This window comes from Ziziphus jujuba, chromosome 8 (genome assembly GCF_031755915.1).
Source record: "Ziziphus jujuba cultivar Dongzao chromosome 8, ASM3175591v1".
NCBI lineage: Eukaryota > Viridiplantae > Streptophyta > Magnoliopsida > Rosales > Rhamnaceae > Ziziphus > Ziziphus jujuba.
Window position 1 is genome coordinate 28,104,425 of NC_083386.1, and position 15,222 is coordinate 28,119,646.

Sequence of the window (15,222 nt, forward strand, 5' to 3'; positions counted from 1 at the left end):
ACTAAAATAATTCTTTTGTAAAACATTTCCTCCACTCAATTGGTAAATGAACTTCAGAAGCTCCATCTTATTTCCGTTTTGAGTTCATGCTGGATTCTATCATATAAATCAGATTCCAAATTTGATTTTCTTAATCTTAATCAATGAACGAAGTTTCCTGTTAATTTTTCGTATAATTACTAGTTTATTTGTCACACATCATAATCATATACGATATAATAACTTGCCGGCCAGCACTCCTTAATATCTATCTCTATCATATATACATATATATATATATAATCATGGGATATTCTCAATCTATTAGTGAGTCAATTGGATTATATGTATTTGATTTTGGAAATGAAGCTTCTTGTCTAAAAAACAATAATTTTTACCATTGAGCTATTTCTGCACTATATATCAGGGAGGACTTACAAACACAAGCACGAGTTACATAGTCTTTCATTTAATAAAAATAAAATAAAAAGTTGTATACTTTTTCCATACATTTTAGAAAAGTGGCTGTTGATGCAAAAAATTCATCCTCTAATAACTCCTTCAATTTGATCGTCTCTCCAATCTCCTGTTCGTCAAGCGTCCATCTAGCTATCCGTTGCACCGACCACCAGCTTGTTAATTCATTTGGCATTATATCTATTACACATCCGACAGCTCGCTTGCAATGAAAAAGAACAAAATTCACTAAAACAGAGGTTGGGGAAAGAAGGATTTAGACTCTGAGAATATATACATATATATATATATATATATATATATATATATATATTGGCAGCGAGACAAAAAACGATAAAGTATACAAACTTGAGTTAATTTAATTAGTTTATTAACTATAATAATTCCCTTTTTTTTTTTTCTTTTTTTCTTTTTTTGGTTTTTTCCACAATATAATATTTCTGTTATAAGCAAAGATTTCATTCATCCACTCTATTTGCAACTGAAAGTCAGAAGCTCCATTTAATTTTCATTCGAGTCCATACTGAATTATAGTCTCTAGAACATATAAATCAGATTTGGTTTATCTTTAATTAATTAACGAAATTTCCTTTAATGTTGTGTTATCACTAATTAATTTGTCACACATCATAATCATAATCAATATAATAACCTGCTGGTGGGTGTATTCATATGAGTAAGGGCTTGCACGCCCGAAATTGTGTACTCTTATTATTTATTTATTTATGATTTTTGGAATGGAAAATTTGAATTCCAAATCTTTGTAATTGTTAAGCAAAATAAATCGAGAACTAAAAAAATAACAACAAAATTAGTCATTAAAATGAAGAACTGACATCTTTATAATTAAAACAATATACAATAGTAATTAAATAATATTACTTATAAATAAATGGTTTTTTGTTTTAATTATATAATTATCTTGTTATTGACTAATTGTATTCATTGTAATTGTAAATGATCATTATTTTTAATATTTGTAACTAATAAATATTATATTGTTTTTCAGAAAAAAAAGGCATTATATTGTGGATAAATATTATAGCCATATTTAATAAGTATGATTGTAAATAGTAAGTGATGAAAAAAAAAAAAAGATAAGTGAGAAAAAAGGCATTAAAACTAATAAATTGGAGAAAAAAAAATATATCTCCTAAAAAAAAAAATTAAAAGAAAAAATATATATTAAAATTTTAAAAGAAAAAAAAATGAGTGGGGCACGTGGCTCCCGTGCCCTACTTGGATCCGTGCATGCATTTACCCGTTGATACAATGAGTGGGTCATAGTCAAACCTTATACATATATGGAAAAGGCAGGCTGAGAAAGACTACAGGGTATTTCCATGGCTATGGATTTCTCTTGGTTTTGCATGTTAGTGCTGGTACTGGTAGCCTTCTTCATAGACTATGGAGGAGCCCAAAATCAGTGCAAAGAATTAAGATGTGGGCATAATAGCCCTCCTATCCGATTCCCATTCAGAGTTAAAGATCAGCAGCCAAATTATTGTGGTTATCCTGGGTTTGATTTATCATGCAGTGATAAGCATGAGACAGTCCTTGAGCTCCCAACACCAGCAAAATTCTCTGTAAGAAAAATAGATTATGAATCTCAGGAAATTGAGGTTTATGATCCATATAATTGCCTTCTGGGAAAGCTTCTAAAGAACCTAGACTTGACAAATTCTCCTTTCCATGTTCCTAAAGATATTCCATCTGACTATACCTTGTTCAATTGTTCTACTCTTGATAGAAAAAACTTAGATGGTCTGGTCCCCTGCCTTAGTGGCTCTGCCTACCAAATTTATATGGTTGATTCTTACACTTCCATTGAATACTTGCCCCTTGTGTATTGCACTAAGATGTATAACGCTTCTAATGTTCCATTTAGTATTTATAGATCTAGTTATGATAATCTTCTTTTGAAATGGTATGAACCAAATTGTGGACCCTGTGAAGCAAAGGGAAACCAGTGTGGTTTGAAGAAAAATGGCACCAAACTTGAGACTGAATGTTTGGACCTCAAGAAGAGTAAAGGTAATATAGTTTCTTTTCATTGTATGTTCTGCTTGTTAAGATTTATAAAGCCTTCAGACAAACATATTTGTGTAGTTAGGAAAACCGTCATGGGTTTAACTCTGTTTCTAAATATTTTAAACCGGACAAGCTGATCTAGTGGAGGAATTGGCATACATGGATTTAACTGGGAGTTTTATGCATTAGCCCCTGTTTGTTGGTGGACTTGAAATTGTTTTCTAGTTCTAAAAGCTTTTTTTTTTTTCCTCTTCTTCTTTAGATGAACAAATATGTGTTTTTAAAACCAAAAAACAGTTTTTGTTGTGCATCATCTCCTCAGATCATCAATAGATAATCTATGTGTTAAAAGATACTTCCAAGCAATATTATGACAGGATTTTATTAATTAATTTAACAAACATGATCTGTTGACTGTATCATAATTGACTTTTACAGGTGATTCAGACAAAATAGTGGCTACCGGTAAGTTGTCCTTTTGAAACTTTGATATGGTTGAAATCATATATATGTTGCAGATCTTCACCCAAAGTTTTATCTGCAGGTGCAACTTTAGGTGCATTTGTTCTTAGTCTACTGGTCATTGTAGCTTATCGTGTTTACAGCTTTAATAAACTTGAGAAAGAAAATCAAGTGCGGATTGAGAGATTTTTGGAGGATTACAAAGCTCTGAAGCCAAGCAGATATTCATATGCTGATATTAAGAGGATTACAAATCAATTCAAGGACAAGTTGGGACAAGGAGCCTATGGAACGGTGTTTAAAGGGAAGCTCACTGCTGATTTCTTTGTCGCTGTGAAAATCCTCAACAACTCAAAGGGAAATGGGGAAGAGTTTATTAATGAAGTTGGAACAATGGGTAGAATTCACCATGTAAATGTGGTTCGCTTGGTCGGCTTCTGTGCTGATGGGTTTAGACGAGCTCTTGTTTACGAGTTCTTACCAAGTGGTTCCCTGCAGAAGTACATATCTTTACCAGATTCCAACTCTTTCCTTGGCTGGGGAAAGTTGCAAGAAATTGCATTTGGCATAGCCAAAGGAATTGAGTACCTTCACCAAGGATGCGACCAAAGGATCCTCCACTTTGACATTAAACCTCATAATGTTCTGTTAGACAACAACTTTACTCCGAAAATTTCTGATTTTGGTTTGGCCAAGTTGTGTGCCAAAGATCAAAGCACAGTGTCAATGACTACTGCCAGAGGGACAATGGGTTACATTGCACCCGAAGTGTTCTCCAGGAACTTTGGGAGTGTGTCTTATAAATCAGATGTTTATAGTTTTGGAATACTGTTGCTTGAAATGGTAGGAGGGAGGAAAAACACAGATGTGACAGCAGACAACATTAGTGAAATTTACTACCCAGAATGGATATATAATCTGCTAGAAGAAGGAGAAGATCTTCGAATCCACATTGAGAAAGAGGAAGATGCTAAGATTGCAAAGAGACTTGCAATTGTAGGACTCTGGTGCATACAGTGGCATCCAGTGGATCGACCATCCATGAAACTTGTGGTTCAAATGTTAGAAAGTGGAGAGAGTTTGATCATGCCCCCAAATCCTTTTGGTTCGACAGGTCAAACAAAATCAAATGCAAGCAAGCCTGCGAGACGTATGAACCTAGAGTTAGAAACTATTGCAGAGGTAGAATAAGTATAAAATTTGGAGCGCTTCTGTTGAACTTATTGCTAGTGTATAATACTCAATTATCACTTCTCTTGAAGACATTGTAAATAATTTGTATCCAAGTGAAAACAGAGGAAAGGGAAGTCAGGGAACAAGTAATCTGTTGCTTTTATGTGAGTACGTGTGGATACGTTCTGCATTCTAAATCAGTTATAGTTCTAGTAATCAGTATTAGTGAACAAGATGCAAATTTATTGCATTCAGAACAATCAATAATTTCAAGTATGAAGGATTTATATTAACATATTGTTTTGTTATGTCCAAAGAAATATAAAGTTTAGAAGATAAAGATTTGCCAAATACTCAGCTAAAAAAAAAAAAAAAAAAAAAAAAAGTCCTGTATCCAGCCAAGAAGACCATGTTTGTATGTTGCTAGTCACTATCGAAGAACCTCTACATGTTCATTTTTCTTATGTATTATGGAGCCTATGAATTATTGTTGGAGATTTGGTGTGAGATCTCTATTCATTCAACATTTACTAAAAATATACATACATACATATATACATATATGTATATATATATATATACATTTATCTAATGTAATTACTACAATACCACATACAACATGGACGTTCTTGGCTCCCAGTAGACCCTTTTTTCCACGCAGATATCATTTTTCTATAAGATCAGTGCCATGAATTTTCCATTGACATGAGTCAACAATCTAAAACACGGACATGCAAATTGCTATGAAGCTTTGACTTGACTGCTTTTCATTTGCTTCAAAGAAGTTGCATATGTAATTGTCAAAGTTAAGCGGTGGGGTTAGCTACAAGAAAGCAAACACAGCCATGGACTTTAAAGTCTTGGTTGTTGGTTTGACATTTATGTAAAATCTAATAGCTAGTTTCTGTGAAGCTTCGTTGCTTCACTATAATCGTTGAATGTTCTAATACTAGCGCTTCTGCGTGATCATCAGATCGATAATGGTCATTTTCGGTGTGCCATGGCAGTAATTATCTATGACTATCTTGTTGAAAGTGAAACTTTGCAAATTAACCTTCTTCTTATAAAATTTCAAGTGAATTGCTTTTTTTTTTTTTTTTTTTTTTTTTTTGGTAGTGGAAAAAAGGTTGGTCAACATAAGTTATTTTATTTCCCCAAAACATAATTTAATTTTTTGAAAATGATAAAATACACTTGGTTAGTAGTCAAACATATTTTGTTTGCTATATTTTGCACTTGCAAACAGAGCTTTCATCTTGTTCAAAAGGAAGTCCAAATGAAGTTTCATTTTATTTTGGAATTCAGAAAACAGGGGCAGAAAAAAACGAACAATAAAAAGAAAATTAAAAAAAAAAAAAAAAAAAAAAAAACTATCTGGTCAATTAAGATACAAAATCACAATTATTTCCCCAAGCATTAAACATTAATCAAGTAAGCTGATCTAATATCAATTAAAAGTTGTTCTCTGCAGTCACGTAGTAGTGTCTGATAATGCGGATTGCGTAGGATTTGATGATTCCTCCCCAGCATTCTCTGTAGGCGTCTCCTGTGGACAGAAGAAAGGTTTTGGAGGCATTTGTAAGCTTTCACCTTCTCCTTCCAACATCTTTACAACTTCATTTATTGGGGGACGATCACTAGGCTTTAGCTGTATGCACCATAATGCTACCATAATCATCTTTTTAGTTACTTTTAATTCCTCCTCTGCCGCATTTTGCAGTAATTCTATATCTTTTCCTTCGTTGAATTGATCATAAACCCATGAAGGAAAGTAAATTTGGCTTGAATTCTCCGCAACTGCATTCAAATTCTTCCGTCTACTTGCCATTTCCATCAACAACATTCCAAAACTATACACATCAGCTTTTGAAGAAACTCCTCCAATGTTTTTGTAAAATAACTCTGGAGCTATGTATCCTATAGTTCCTCTTGCCGCAGTAAGAGACACGGTATTGTTGTCTAATGGACATAATCTTGCTAATCCAAAATCCGAAATCTTTGCATTGAAATTCTCATCTAAAAGAATGTTGTGAGGCTTAATATCAAAATGCAATATTTGCATGTCACATCCTTGATGAAGATATTCAATACCACAAGCCACTGCCAACGATATTTCAGCCATTTTTTTGCAGCTTAAGGAATTAATTCCTTCTCTACTATAAATGTGTTTATCAAGGGATCCATTATACATGAATTCGTATACAAGAACACGCTTTGATCCCTCAAGACAAAATCCGATAAGTTGCACCACATTCATATGATGAATCCTTCCAATAGTTGAAACTTCATTAACAAATTCTTGGCCATTAGCCTTGGATTTACCCAACAGCTTGATTGCTACAAATTGGCCGCTTCGAAGCTTTCCTTTGTATACGGTGCCATATCCTCCTTCACCCAATTTTTCCTTGAAGCCTTTACTCATTCTTTTAATGTCAGAGTACGAATACCTTATAGGCATGAGGTTATTTTGATTCTGTAGAAATTCTTCAATACAACTATACATTGATAAATGTCGCCTTCTCCATTTATGGACCAAAAAAGAAATCACAAATGGAGTCCCAACTATACATCTGGCCGCTAAAAATAGGGCTGGAAAATTTATTAAAGAAGAATCAGAAGTGAAATTTGATCAGAGACAATGTTTATGTATATAGAAGATCAGTAATGCTTACCTACATATATATATATATATATATAAATATTAACCTTAAAATTTTTTTATGCTAAATGGTTTGACTTATAGATTGACATGCCTGATATATGTAATCATAGTTCAACTAGTGATTATCATTATTGTACTATTTTTTTTTTCCCCTCAAAAGACAGCAAGAGGGTTTTGCAGCCTCAAATTGGTTTATTATTTTTCTGCAGTGTGTATAATATTTTCTAGAATCCTTATGTCACACTTTTTCCCCCCCTGTTTTAATACAAATTGGTTGTTCATCTATTTGCTGATATTAAGCAAAAAATAGAAAGGCTTACCAAAAAGCATGAATACGCCACCGTAATAATCTGCAAGAAAATTAAAAAGAGAATAAAATATTAAAACAAAATCCTAAAAAAATCTTTTGAAAACAGGGCAAAACAGGGGAACAATTTATAGTGCCATTTAATCTATTATAAAAATGCAACACTAAAAAAAGGACACAGCGCTGTGACATTGTTCTCGCAAGACAGTGTGTATCTTTTGTCCCCGCACTTGTTTGGATGGCCTTTGAGTCGAAATGGGTGAGTTATGTTGTGGATTTGGCCACAGGAAGAAGGAGAACAATGTTGATTATTCTTGGCATTAACAGTTTCATGGACAAGGATGAAAACAGGAAGGGCTACAAATCGTGTGGATATGGGCCTTTCAGTATTTTTCATTTTGGTAGATGGATATCTCTGACATGTGTTTTTGATATATATATATATATATATATATGCAATAATGGAGTCCATAGGAGATGATATTGACCTCCAGTTATTTCTGTGACCGTACTTGGCATTGCCTGCAAAGAACATTGGTAAAAATTCTCTAACCTCTATTGTTAATTAAATAATACTTTATTTTCCAAATTAAATAATAATTTAAATTGAGTTCTATTTCCTAATGTAATCATGAGTTCATTAGATGAAAAGTTTTCCCAATATTGTATCTGCTGAGTTTATCTTACCTAATGGTAAAGCAGTTGGGGTTTAGAAACATTAACAATTCTGAAAATACTAGAACCAAACAAAATTTCTTTCAATTAAAACTACTCTCAGTTAGTTCAGTCAATGTAATCCCTAAGTTTTTGGAAGTGGGGTACAGTCGTACTGTCCGTGCAGTGTGTATTGAATTCAAACCATCATATACAAAATCTTCACAAAAGAACGGGCCTAATTGACGGGCATGGTGACATTTCATTAACATGGGCCGGGTCATTACACTTAAGACAATGTGTTCATGCTAATTTTGGGCCAACATGCAAGGCCTTATGTCACTTGTTCTCAAATGACGCACATTGTCATTGGAATATAAAGAGATTGAAACTTAAGCAAATATTTCCATCTTTCTGTAATTTTGCGGTAGCATTTGCCAAATCAATAATAATAAAACTAAAATAAAACACAATTACCATAGCCATGTAGGATATCTCAACAAGATTCATCTATTTTTGCGATATATCAAGTATAGTATTCTGCTGCACATTCGAGGAAGGTGACACAATAGTTATTTCATTGTAACTCAGTTACAATCATGTTTGATCCATACATTATCCATGGAGACAGGGCACATTCCCCCTAATGGACTGAATATATTAGCTCTCCCCTGTAAATTAAATCAAAACCAACTGTCAAGCACATCTCTGAATCAATTTGTATTCGGAATCAAACTGATCTCTGAACAGTCGCCATTCGATGCTGTTTCTTGGACATCCTCCTTGGACTTATTTGGTGGATAGAGGAATGGCTTTGGAGGCATTTCTAGCATTCAAATTCTCTTTCAAGCATCGCTACGATCTTGTCCATTGATGGGCGATCACTCGATGTCAACTGTATGCAATATAGTGCTACTATCACGATCCTTTTTATAATTTTTGATTCCTCCTCAGTTGCATCTTCCAACATTTCTATGTTATGTCCTTCACTAAATTGGTCATAAACACAAGAAGGAAAGTAAATTTGGCTTGAATGCTCTGCATTCGCATTTAAATTCTTCCTTCCACTTGCCATTTCTATTAGCAACATTCCAAAGCTATAAACGTCAGTTTTGTAAGAAACTCCTCCAATGTTTTTGTAAAACAATTTTGGTGCTATGTATCCAATAGTTTCTCTTGCTGCAGTTAAGGACACAATGCTTTCCTCCAATGGACATAGTCTTGCTAGCCCAAAATCTAAAACTTTAGGAACAAAATTCTCATCCAGAAGAATATTGTGAGGCTTAATATCAAAATGCAAAATTTGCATTTCACGTCCCCAATGAAGATATTGAATACCACGAGCAACTCCCAAGTGAAATTTTAAACATTATTTTTCAACTTGTGGAGTCATTTTCTTCTCCAAAAAAAATGTATTTATCGAGAGATCCATTAGGCATGAACTCATACACAAAAGCACGTTTTGACCCTTCAAAGCAAAAACCAATTAGTTGTACCACATTGAATTGGTGAATCCTTCCTATGGTGTCAACTTTGTTGATAAACTCTTGCCCATTAGCTTTAGATTTCCCCAAATCCTTAACTGCTACAAGATGGCCACTATGAAGCTTTCCTTTATATACAGAGCCATAACCTCCACCTAATTTGTGCTTGTAGCCACTGGTCATCTTTTTTATGTCCAAGTAAGAATACCTGATAGGAATGAAGTTATTGTGTGCTAGAGACACTTCCATAATACTACTGCCAGCTCAACCAACTCTCATATGTAGTTATGACCGCTCATCTATTTTCTGTTAGAAGCTTTAACAGCCCATCAATCCATGTGATACCGATATTAACCAGTCATATTGTGTGAAAACTATTAATATTAGACAAGTGTATAAATACAAGTTTGTGATTGTATTTTCATTAACTTTTATGTAAATAATAAAAATGCAAAAGTTCTTCTCTAGTTCTCAAACTTTCTCTCTGGTTTTCTTGTCATCCAAATAGTCCACTTCTTGATTTTTCTTGCTTCTATTTTGTTTGTTCTTGATTTTTCTTTCTTAGTTTTCTATCTTGGTATCAGAGCCTTAGCTCATGGGTGAGCAAAACATGATTCTGATTGTGTCTCCATTTCCTAGCAATTAGATCAAGCTCGATGACAGCAACTACTTCATTTGGAAATCGCAGGCTCTTCCGGTTATCAGAGGGCACAAGTTCATCAAGTTCTTAGAGTTTTCTTCATTTGAAGACTTAATTAATGATGACAAACGAAGTTCTAATTTAGAAATTGATGCTAAGAATACTGAGAATACAGATCTTAGGGATTTCTCTCAAGCTAAGGAGAATTGGTATATTCAAGATAAATTCTTAGTTGGATGGTTGAAAGGAACAATTTCGTCTGTAATTTCTGGTCATTTCATTGATAAAGACACAACTTACAAACTCTAGAATGTAATAGAGAATCGTTATGCAGCCAAGTCACAAAGCCGAATTCTACACTACAGAAAACTACTGCAGAATGTTAAGAAAGGAAACCTTTCAATTGATGCTTTGGTGTTGAAGATGAAAGATTTGATGAATAATCTTGTTGCTGCTGGAGATAATTGTACAAAAACTAACCTAATGACATATATCCTTGGAGCATTAGGTTTTGATTATGAACCTATATCAACAATTCTTGGAATCAGACCAAAACAATATACGGTTGAAGAGGTACAAAGTCATCTTCTTGCCTTTGAGTCTCAACTTAAACAATTAAATTCAATTGCAACTTTTGATTTGGGTGATGTCTCTGCAAACCATATATATCCCAAATCTCGAGTTAATGTTGGACATAATTTTGATACTGTGATAAATAATAATAATGCTGGATCTGGTAATAAGAGATTAACTTCTATAGACATATCTTCTTGTAGTGGGTTTACAACTTCCTTTCCTTACTATAATATGCATGCTAATGTTTCTTCAATTGCTGACAAATTTGAGAAAGTTGAGATTGAGAAAGGTTTTATTGTTGACAAAGGTTATGAAGAGTATAGAAATTATGGCAAAGGTGAAAATTATAGAAATCCAATTATCTTTGATCAAGGCAGATTTGGTTTTAATAGAAATGTTGGTTACAAACAAGATTATAGATCACAGTTCTTTCAAGGTAGAGGACATAGGGGTAGAAACAGACCACATTGCCAGATTTGTGGGATGCAGGGTTGTATAGCAACAACTTGCTACTATAATACAAGAAATTCTTTGGAAGGCTAATAAATCCAGTTTCAGGATATTAATATCAAACTACTTCACCTGTTGCTAATCTGACCTGTCTTCCAGCCTCTTCTTAGTTACCACAGACCCGTACCTCTACCTCTACTCCTGGAGTCACATATGTTTCTTCCAATCTGGTTCCACATAATTCTACCTTTGGAATGCCAATTTTTAATCATGGAGGAACTAATGCTGGTGGTCTAGTGGTCTCACCTCATATTCAAGGATATCATTCACTTGTCAATGGTCCAGATGATAGTTCTTGTTTACAAGTAACTTAAATGCCTCAATATCAAACCCTTGTTGCTGGTAATCCTTCTCTACCTCAAAATTCTATTGTTGCAAATATAACAACACCTGTGACTATAGGTGATCCATACTGCTACCTTGACAGTGGAGCCACGAATCATATGGTCAATGATAGTAGCAGCTTGATGCAGTACATTGATTATAATGGTAAGAGTCAATTACTTGTTGGAAATGGTCAAGGATTAACAATTGCTGGTATTGGTCATACTAGTATACTTTGTTATACTTCTTGTCATTTGATGCTAAATGATGTGCTTATAGTTCCTCATATATCTAAAAAACTTATTATTGTTTCTAGATTGACACAAGATAATTCAGTTTCCTTTGAATTTCAATCTAACTATTGCTTGATGAAGGATAAAGAGCTAGGAGAAGCTATTCTACAAGGAACACTTGAAGGGGGATTGTACAAGCTAGATTTATTACATTTGGTTGATTCTTCTCATCAATACTTGAATTCACCTTCTTTTACTCAAAGTGGGGCTACAATGACTGAAAATGATTCATCTCAATTGTCTCAAAATCTTGCTTTGTGAATAATGTACCATAATATTTCTACAATATTTTGTTCTGTCTGGTGTAGTTTCTGATGTAATTCCTAATTACCAACTGATGCTTTTTCTGTCAATATAAAATATGATAGTGTATCTAATGGTGTGACCAAGACTGATGTTGTTTCTGATATTGTAATCAAGTCTTCTTTTGCTAATCAAAATGTTGGAACTGATTTGAATGTATTGCATCAAAGACTTGGTCATGTATCATTTCCCATTCTGCATAAAGTCTTGCAGCTGTGTAATCATTCTCAGAATATCAATAAAGATATACTTTTGTTTTGTGAAGCTTGCAAATTTGGTAAACAATATTTACAAAGTTTTTCTTCTTCAGTTAGTAAAACCAAACAACCTCTTGAGTTGGTTCATTCAGATCTTTAGGGGCCAGTACCAACCCTGTCCAAAGAAGGTTATCATTATTACATTCACTTTGTTAATGATTTCACACGGTTTACTTGGATTTATCCATTGAAGACCAAAGATGAAGCTCTTACTATTTTTACTACTTTTCATAAAATGGTTGAATGAAGCACAGGTTTTCAACTCAAATGTCTAGAAACGGATTGGGGTGGTGAATAAGAAGCTTTCCTTCCTATTTGAAGCAATATGAGATTAGTATGAGACATTCCTATCCTTATATGCATGCTCAAAATGGTAGAGCAGAGAGACAACATCGTCACATTGTTAAGGTTGGCTTATGTATGATTGCTCAAGCCCATATGTCCTTGCAATTCTTGTGGGAAGCATTTCAGTCAGCAGTGTTTCTTATTAATCTACTACCAATAGCAGTTCTTAATTTCTGCAGCCCTTTCCAAAAATTTTATGGTCAAATTCCAGATTATTCTTTCCTCAAAGTATTTGGCTGTTCATGTTACCCTTATCTTCGACCACATTATTCTTAGAAGCTTAATTTTCACATAACTAAATGTGTGTTTATTGGATATAGCCTTCAGCACAAGGGGTATAAATGCTTGGATGCAAAAAGGAGAGTGTATATTGCAAAGAGTGTTGATTTCAATGAAATAGAATTCCCTTTTAAACATGGTTTCCCTTCATCAGCTAAAAATGATGTTGCATCTAAAATCACTTCATCTGAAAGTTAGAAGTGGTCAACTGATCCTCTTTATATTGTTCAAGAAAAGTCAAAATGCTCTATTCCTCTCCCTACTGTTACTTGTAATGGTGTTAGTATTCAAAACTCTTTATCTGCAGCAACAATGATAAACAGTGAATCAAGTCCAGCTGAGAAATTTATCTTAATTCGATATTCATGCTGAAGAAATTCCCAATGAATCTACCTTTGAAATTCTTGGAGATCTACCTTCTGAGCCTGCTTTAAACTTGCTTACTATGGAATTTGTTGAAGCTCTACCTACTGATTTTGCTTCCACCTCAAAAGTTTTAGATGCTCAAAATTCAGTTCTTACCACACCAGTATCCAATAACCCTTAAAATTCACCTGTGACCTTGCCTGCTCTCAAGTTACAGAACCATTTGTCTGCTCCTCATAATGTTCATCCTATGCAGACATGTTCCAAAAGTGGCATTAGTAAACCTAAAGTCTTCTTCACCCAACATCAAGATCTTTTACTCCAATGAATATTGGTAAACAACTTTCTTGTCATGAAGGTGATATTCTTACTAATCCTGAGGAATATAAAAGTATAGTGGGTGCCTTACAGTATCTCACTATTACACGACCTAAAATTACTTTCTCTATAAATAAGTTGTGTCAGTTTGTTCACTCTCCAAAAATAAGTCACTAGAAAGCTTGTAAAAGGCTCCTACGATATCTAAATGGAACAATTTACTGTGGCATTCATCTACACATTCCTGATCCACATAGACTTGTTTTTCATGGGTTTTCAGATAGTGATTGGGCAAGCTGTCCAGATGATAAAAGGTAATGTAGTGGTTTCTGTATTTTTCTTGATCCAAATTTAGTATCTTGGAGCTCAAAGAAGCGAGCGGTAGTAGCTCATTCGGGTACAGAGGCTGAATACCGTGCTTTAGCAAATATTTCAACAGAGCTAAGCTGGTTGTCTGAGTTGTCTAAAGAACTACAGTTAAATTTACAACCTCCTATCATGTGGTCGGACAATTTGGGAGCAATAGCTTTAACTTATAATCCCGTATATCATTTTCGCACAAAACATATTGAAATTGATGTACATTATGTTAGAAAGAGAGTTTTTAGAAAGTTATTTGAAATCTAGTATGTTCTTACAGGAGAGCAAGTTGCAGATATATTTACTAAACCTTTGGGAATAGCTCGTTTTCTCTTTCTCAGATCAAAACTAAAGATATCTTATAATTCATATAATAATTATACTATTATACTGAGTATACCTAAGTGAGTATATACACTAATTAATATTAATTATTAATAAAGGTTAGCGAAAAAATTGAACAATTATGCAATATCTGCCTTATGTAATGCGTTGGGATTATTTAGCTATTATGTTCACAGAAGCAATAACCATAAATGGCCCGGAGCAGCTGGGAAATATTCAAGTGCATAACTTGGTCATATCGTTTGACCAACTCTAACCTCTTGATTTGAAATATTTGAGGTAGTTGAAAAAGATTCAGAATAATCAAAGCTAGAAAATTCTATTTCAATTTTGTATATCTTAACTTTTTTTTATTAACTGACCCTTTTCAAAAGAAATAAAAGCCGATGAATCAGAAACAATTAATTAAGATAAAAAGATTCTTTTTTATGGAATATAAATATCAATATTCATGGATCATACCTTTCATTCCCCTTCCAACTCCTATGTTAATAGGGATAGGACTTCTACTTTTTCCAATGGTAATAAAAAATCTTCATCGCATGTGGGTTTTTCCTAGTGTTTTACTGTTAAGTATAGTTATGATTTTTTCCACCCATATATTTATTCAACAAATAAATAATAGGTCTATATTTATCTATCTGTATGGGATTCCATAAAAATTATTCAATAGGCTCTGGAAGAGTCAAGAATCTGGAAGAGTCAAGAATATGTAATAGTCTGTGCTATAAAAGAAGAAGAAGAGATGTTGTAATTACTATTCATTCTCTTAATTGTAATTGAAATTAAACTCGGCCCAATCTTTTACTGTTAAGTATAGTTATGATTTTTTCCACCCATATATTTATTCAACAAATAAATAATAGGTCTATATTTATCTATCTGTATGGGATTCCATAAAAATTATTCAATAGGCTCTGGAAGAGTCAAGAATCTGGAAGAGTCAAGAATATGTAATAGTCTGTGCTATAAAAGAAGAAGAAGAGATGTTGTAATTACTATTCATTCTCTTAATTGTAATTGAAATTAAACTCGGCCCAATCTTTTAGTAAAAGGATTGAGCCAAATACAAAGATT

At 33.5% G+C, this 15,222-nt stretch overlaps 3 protein-coding genes across 4 annotated transcripts; 1 reads left to right on the top strand and 2 right to left on the bottom strand.

The window, feature by feature from the left end:
• Positions 1 to 1,760: 1,760 nt before the first annotated feature.
• LOC107414589 (rust resistance kinase Lr10) lies at positions 1,761 to 4,417 on the top strand. Of its 2 annotated transcripts, XM_016022728.4 has the most exons (3): positions 1,761 to 2,490; positions 2,926 to 2,952; positions 3,032 to 4,417. In XM_016022728.4, exons 1-3 carry the CDS (start codon positions 1,800 to 1,802, stop codon positions 4,138 to 4,140), a joined length of 1,827 nt encoding a protein of 608 aa, XP_015878214.3. In that variant the 5' UTR covers positions 1,761 to 1,799; the 3' UTR covers positions 4,141 to 4,417. The 2 variants fall into 2 exon arrangements, with proteins under 2 accessions (XP_015878214.3, XP_015878215.3); XM_016022729.4 differs by lacking the exon at positions 2,926 to 2,952.
• A 1,001-nt stretch (positions 4,418 to 5,418) lies between these two features.
• On the bottom strand, positions 5,419 to 7,472 carry LOC107414593 (rust resistance kinase Lr10). The gene is made up of 2 exons (XM_048469857.2): positions 7,105 to 7,472; positions 5,419 to 6,711 (listed from the first exon to the last, which is right to left on the bottom strand). Exons 1-2 carry the CDS (start codon positions 7,112 to 7,114, stop codon positions 5,594 to 5,596), a joined length of 1,128 nt encoding a protein of 375 aa, XP_048325814.2. The 5' UTR covers positions 7,115 to 7,472; the 3' UTR covers positions 5,419 to 5,593.
• A 1,099-nt stretch (positions 7,473 to 8,571) lies between these two features.
• LOC107414553 (rust resistance kinase Lr10-like) lies at positions 8,572 to 9,054 on the bottom strand. The gene has a single exon (XM_016022693.3). It carries the CDS (start codon positions 9,052 to 9,054, stop codon positions 8,572 to 8,574), a length of 483 nt encoding a protein of 160 aa, XP_015878179.3.
• Between the last annotated feature and the right edge of the window lie 6,168 nt (positions 9,055 to 15,222).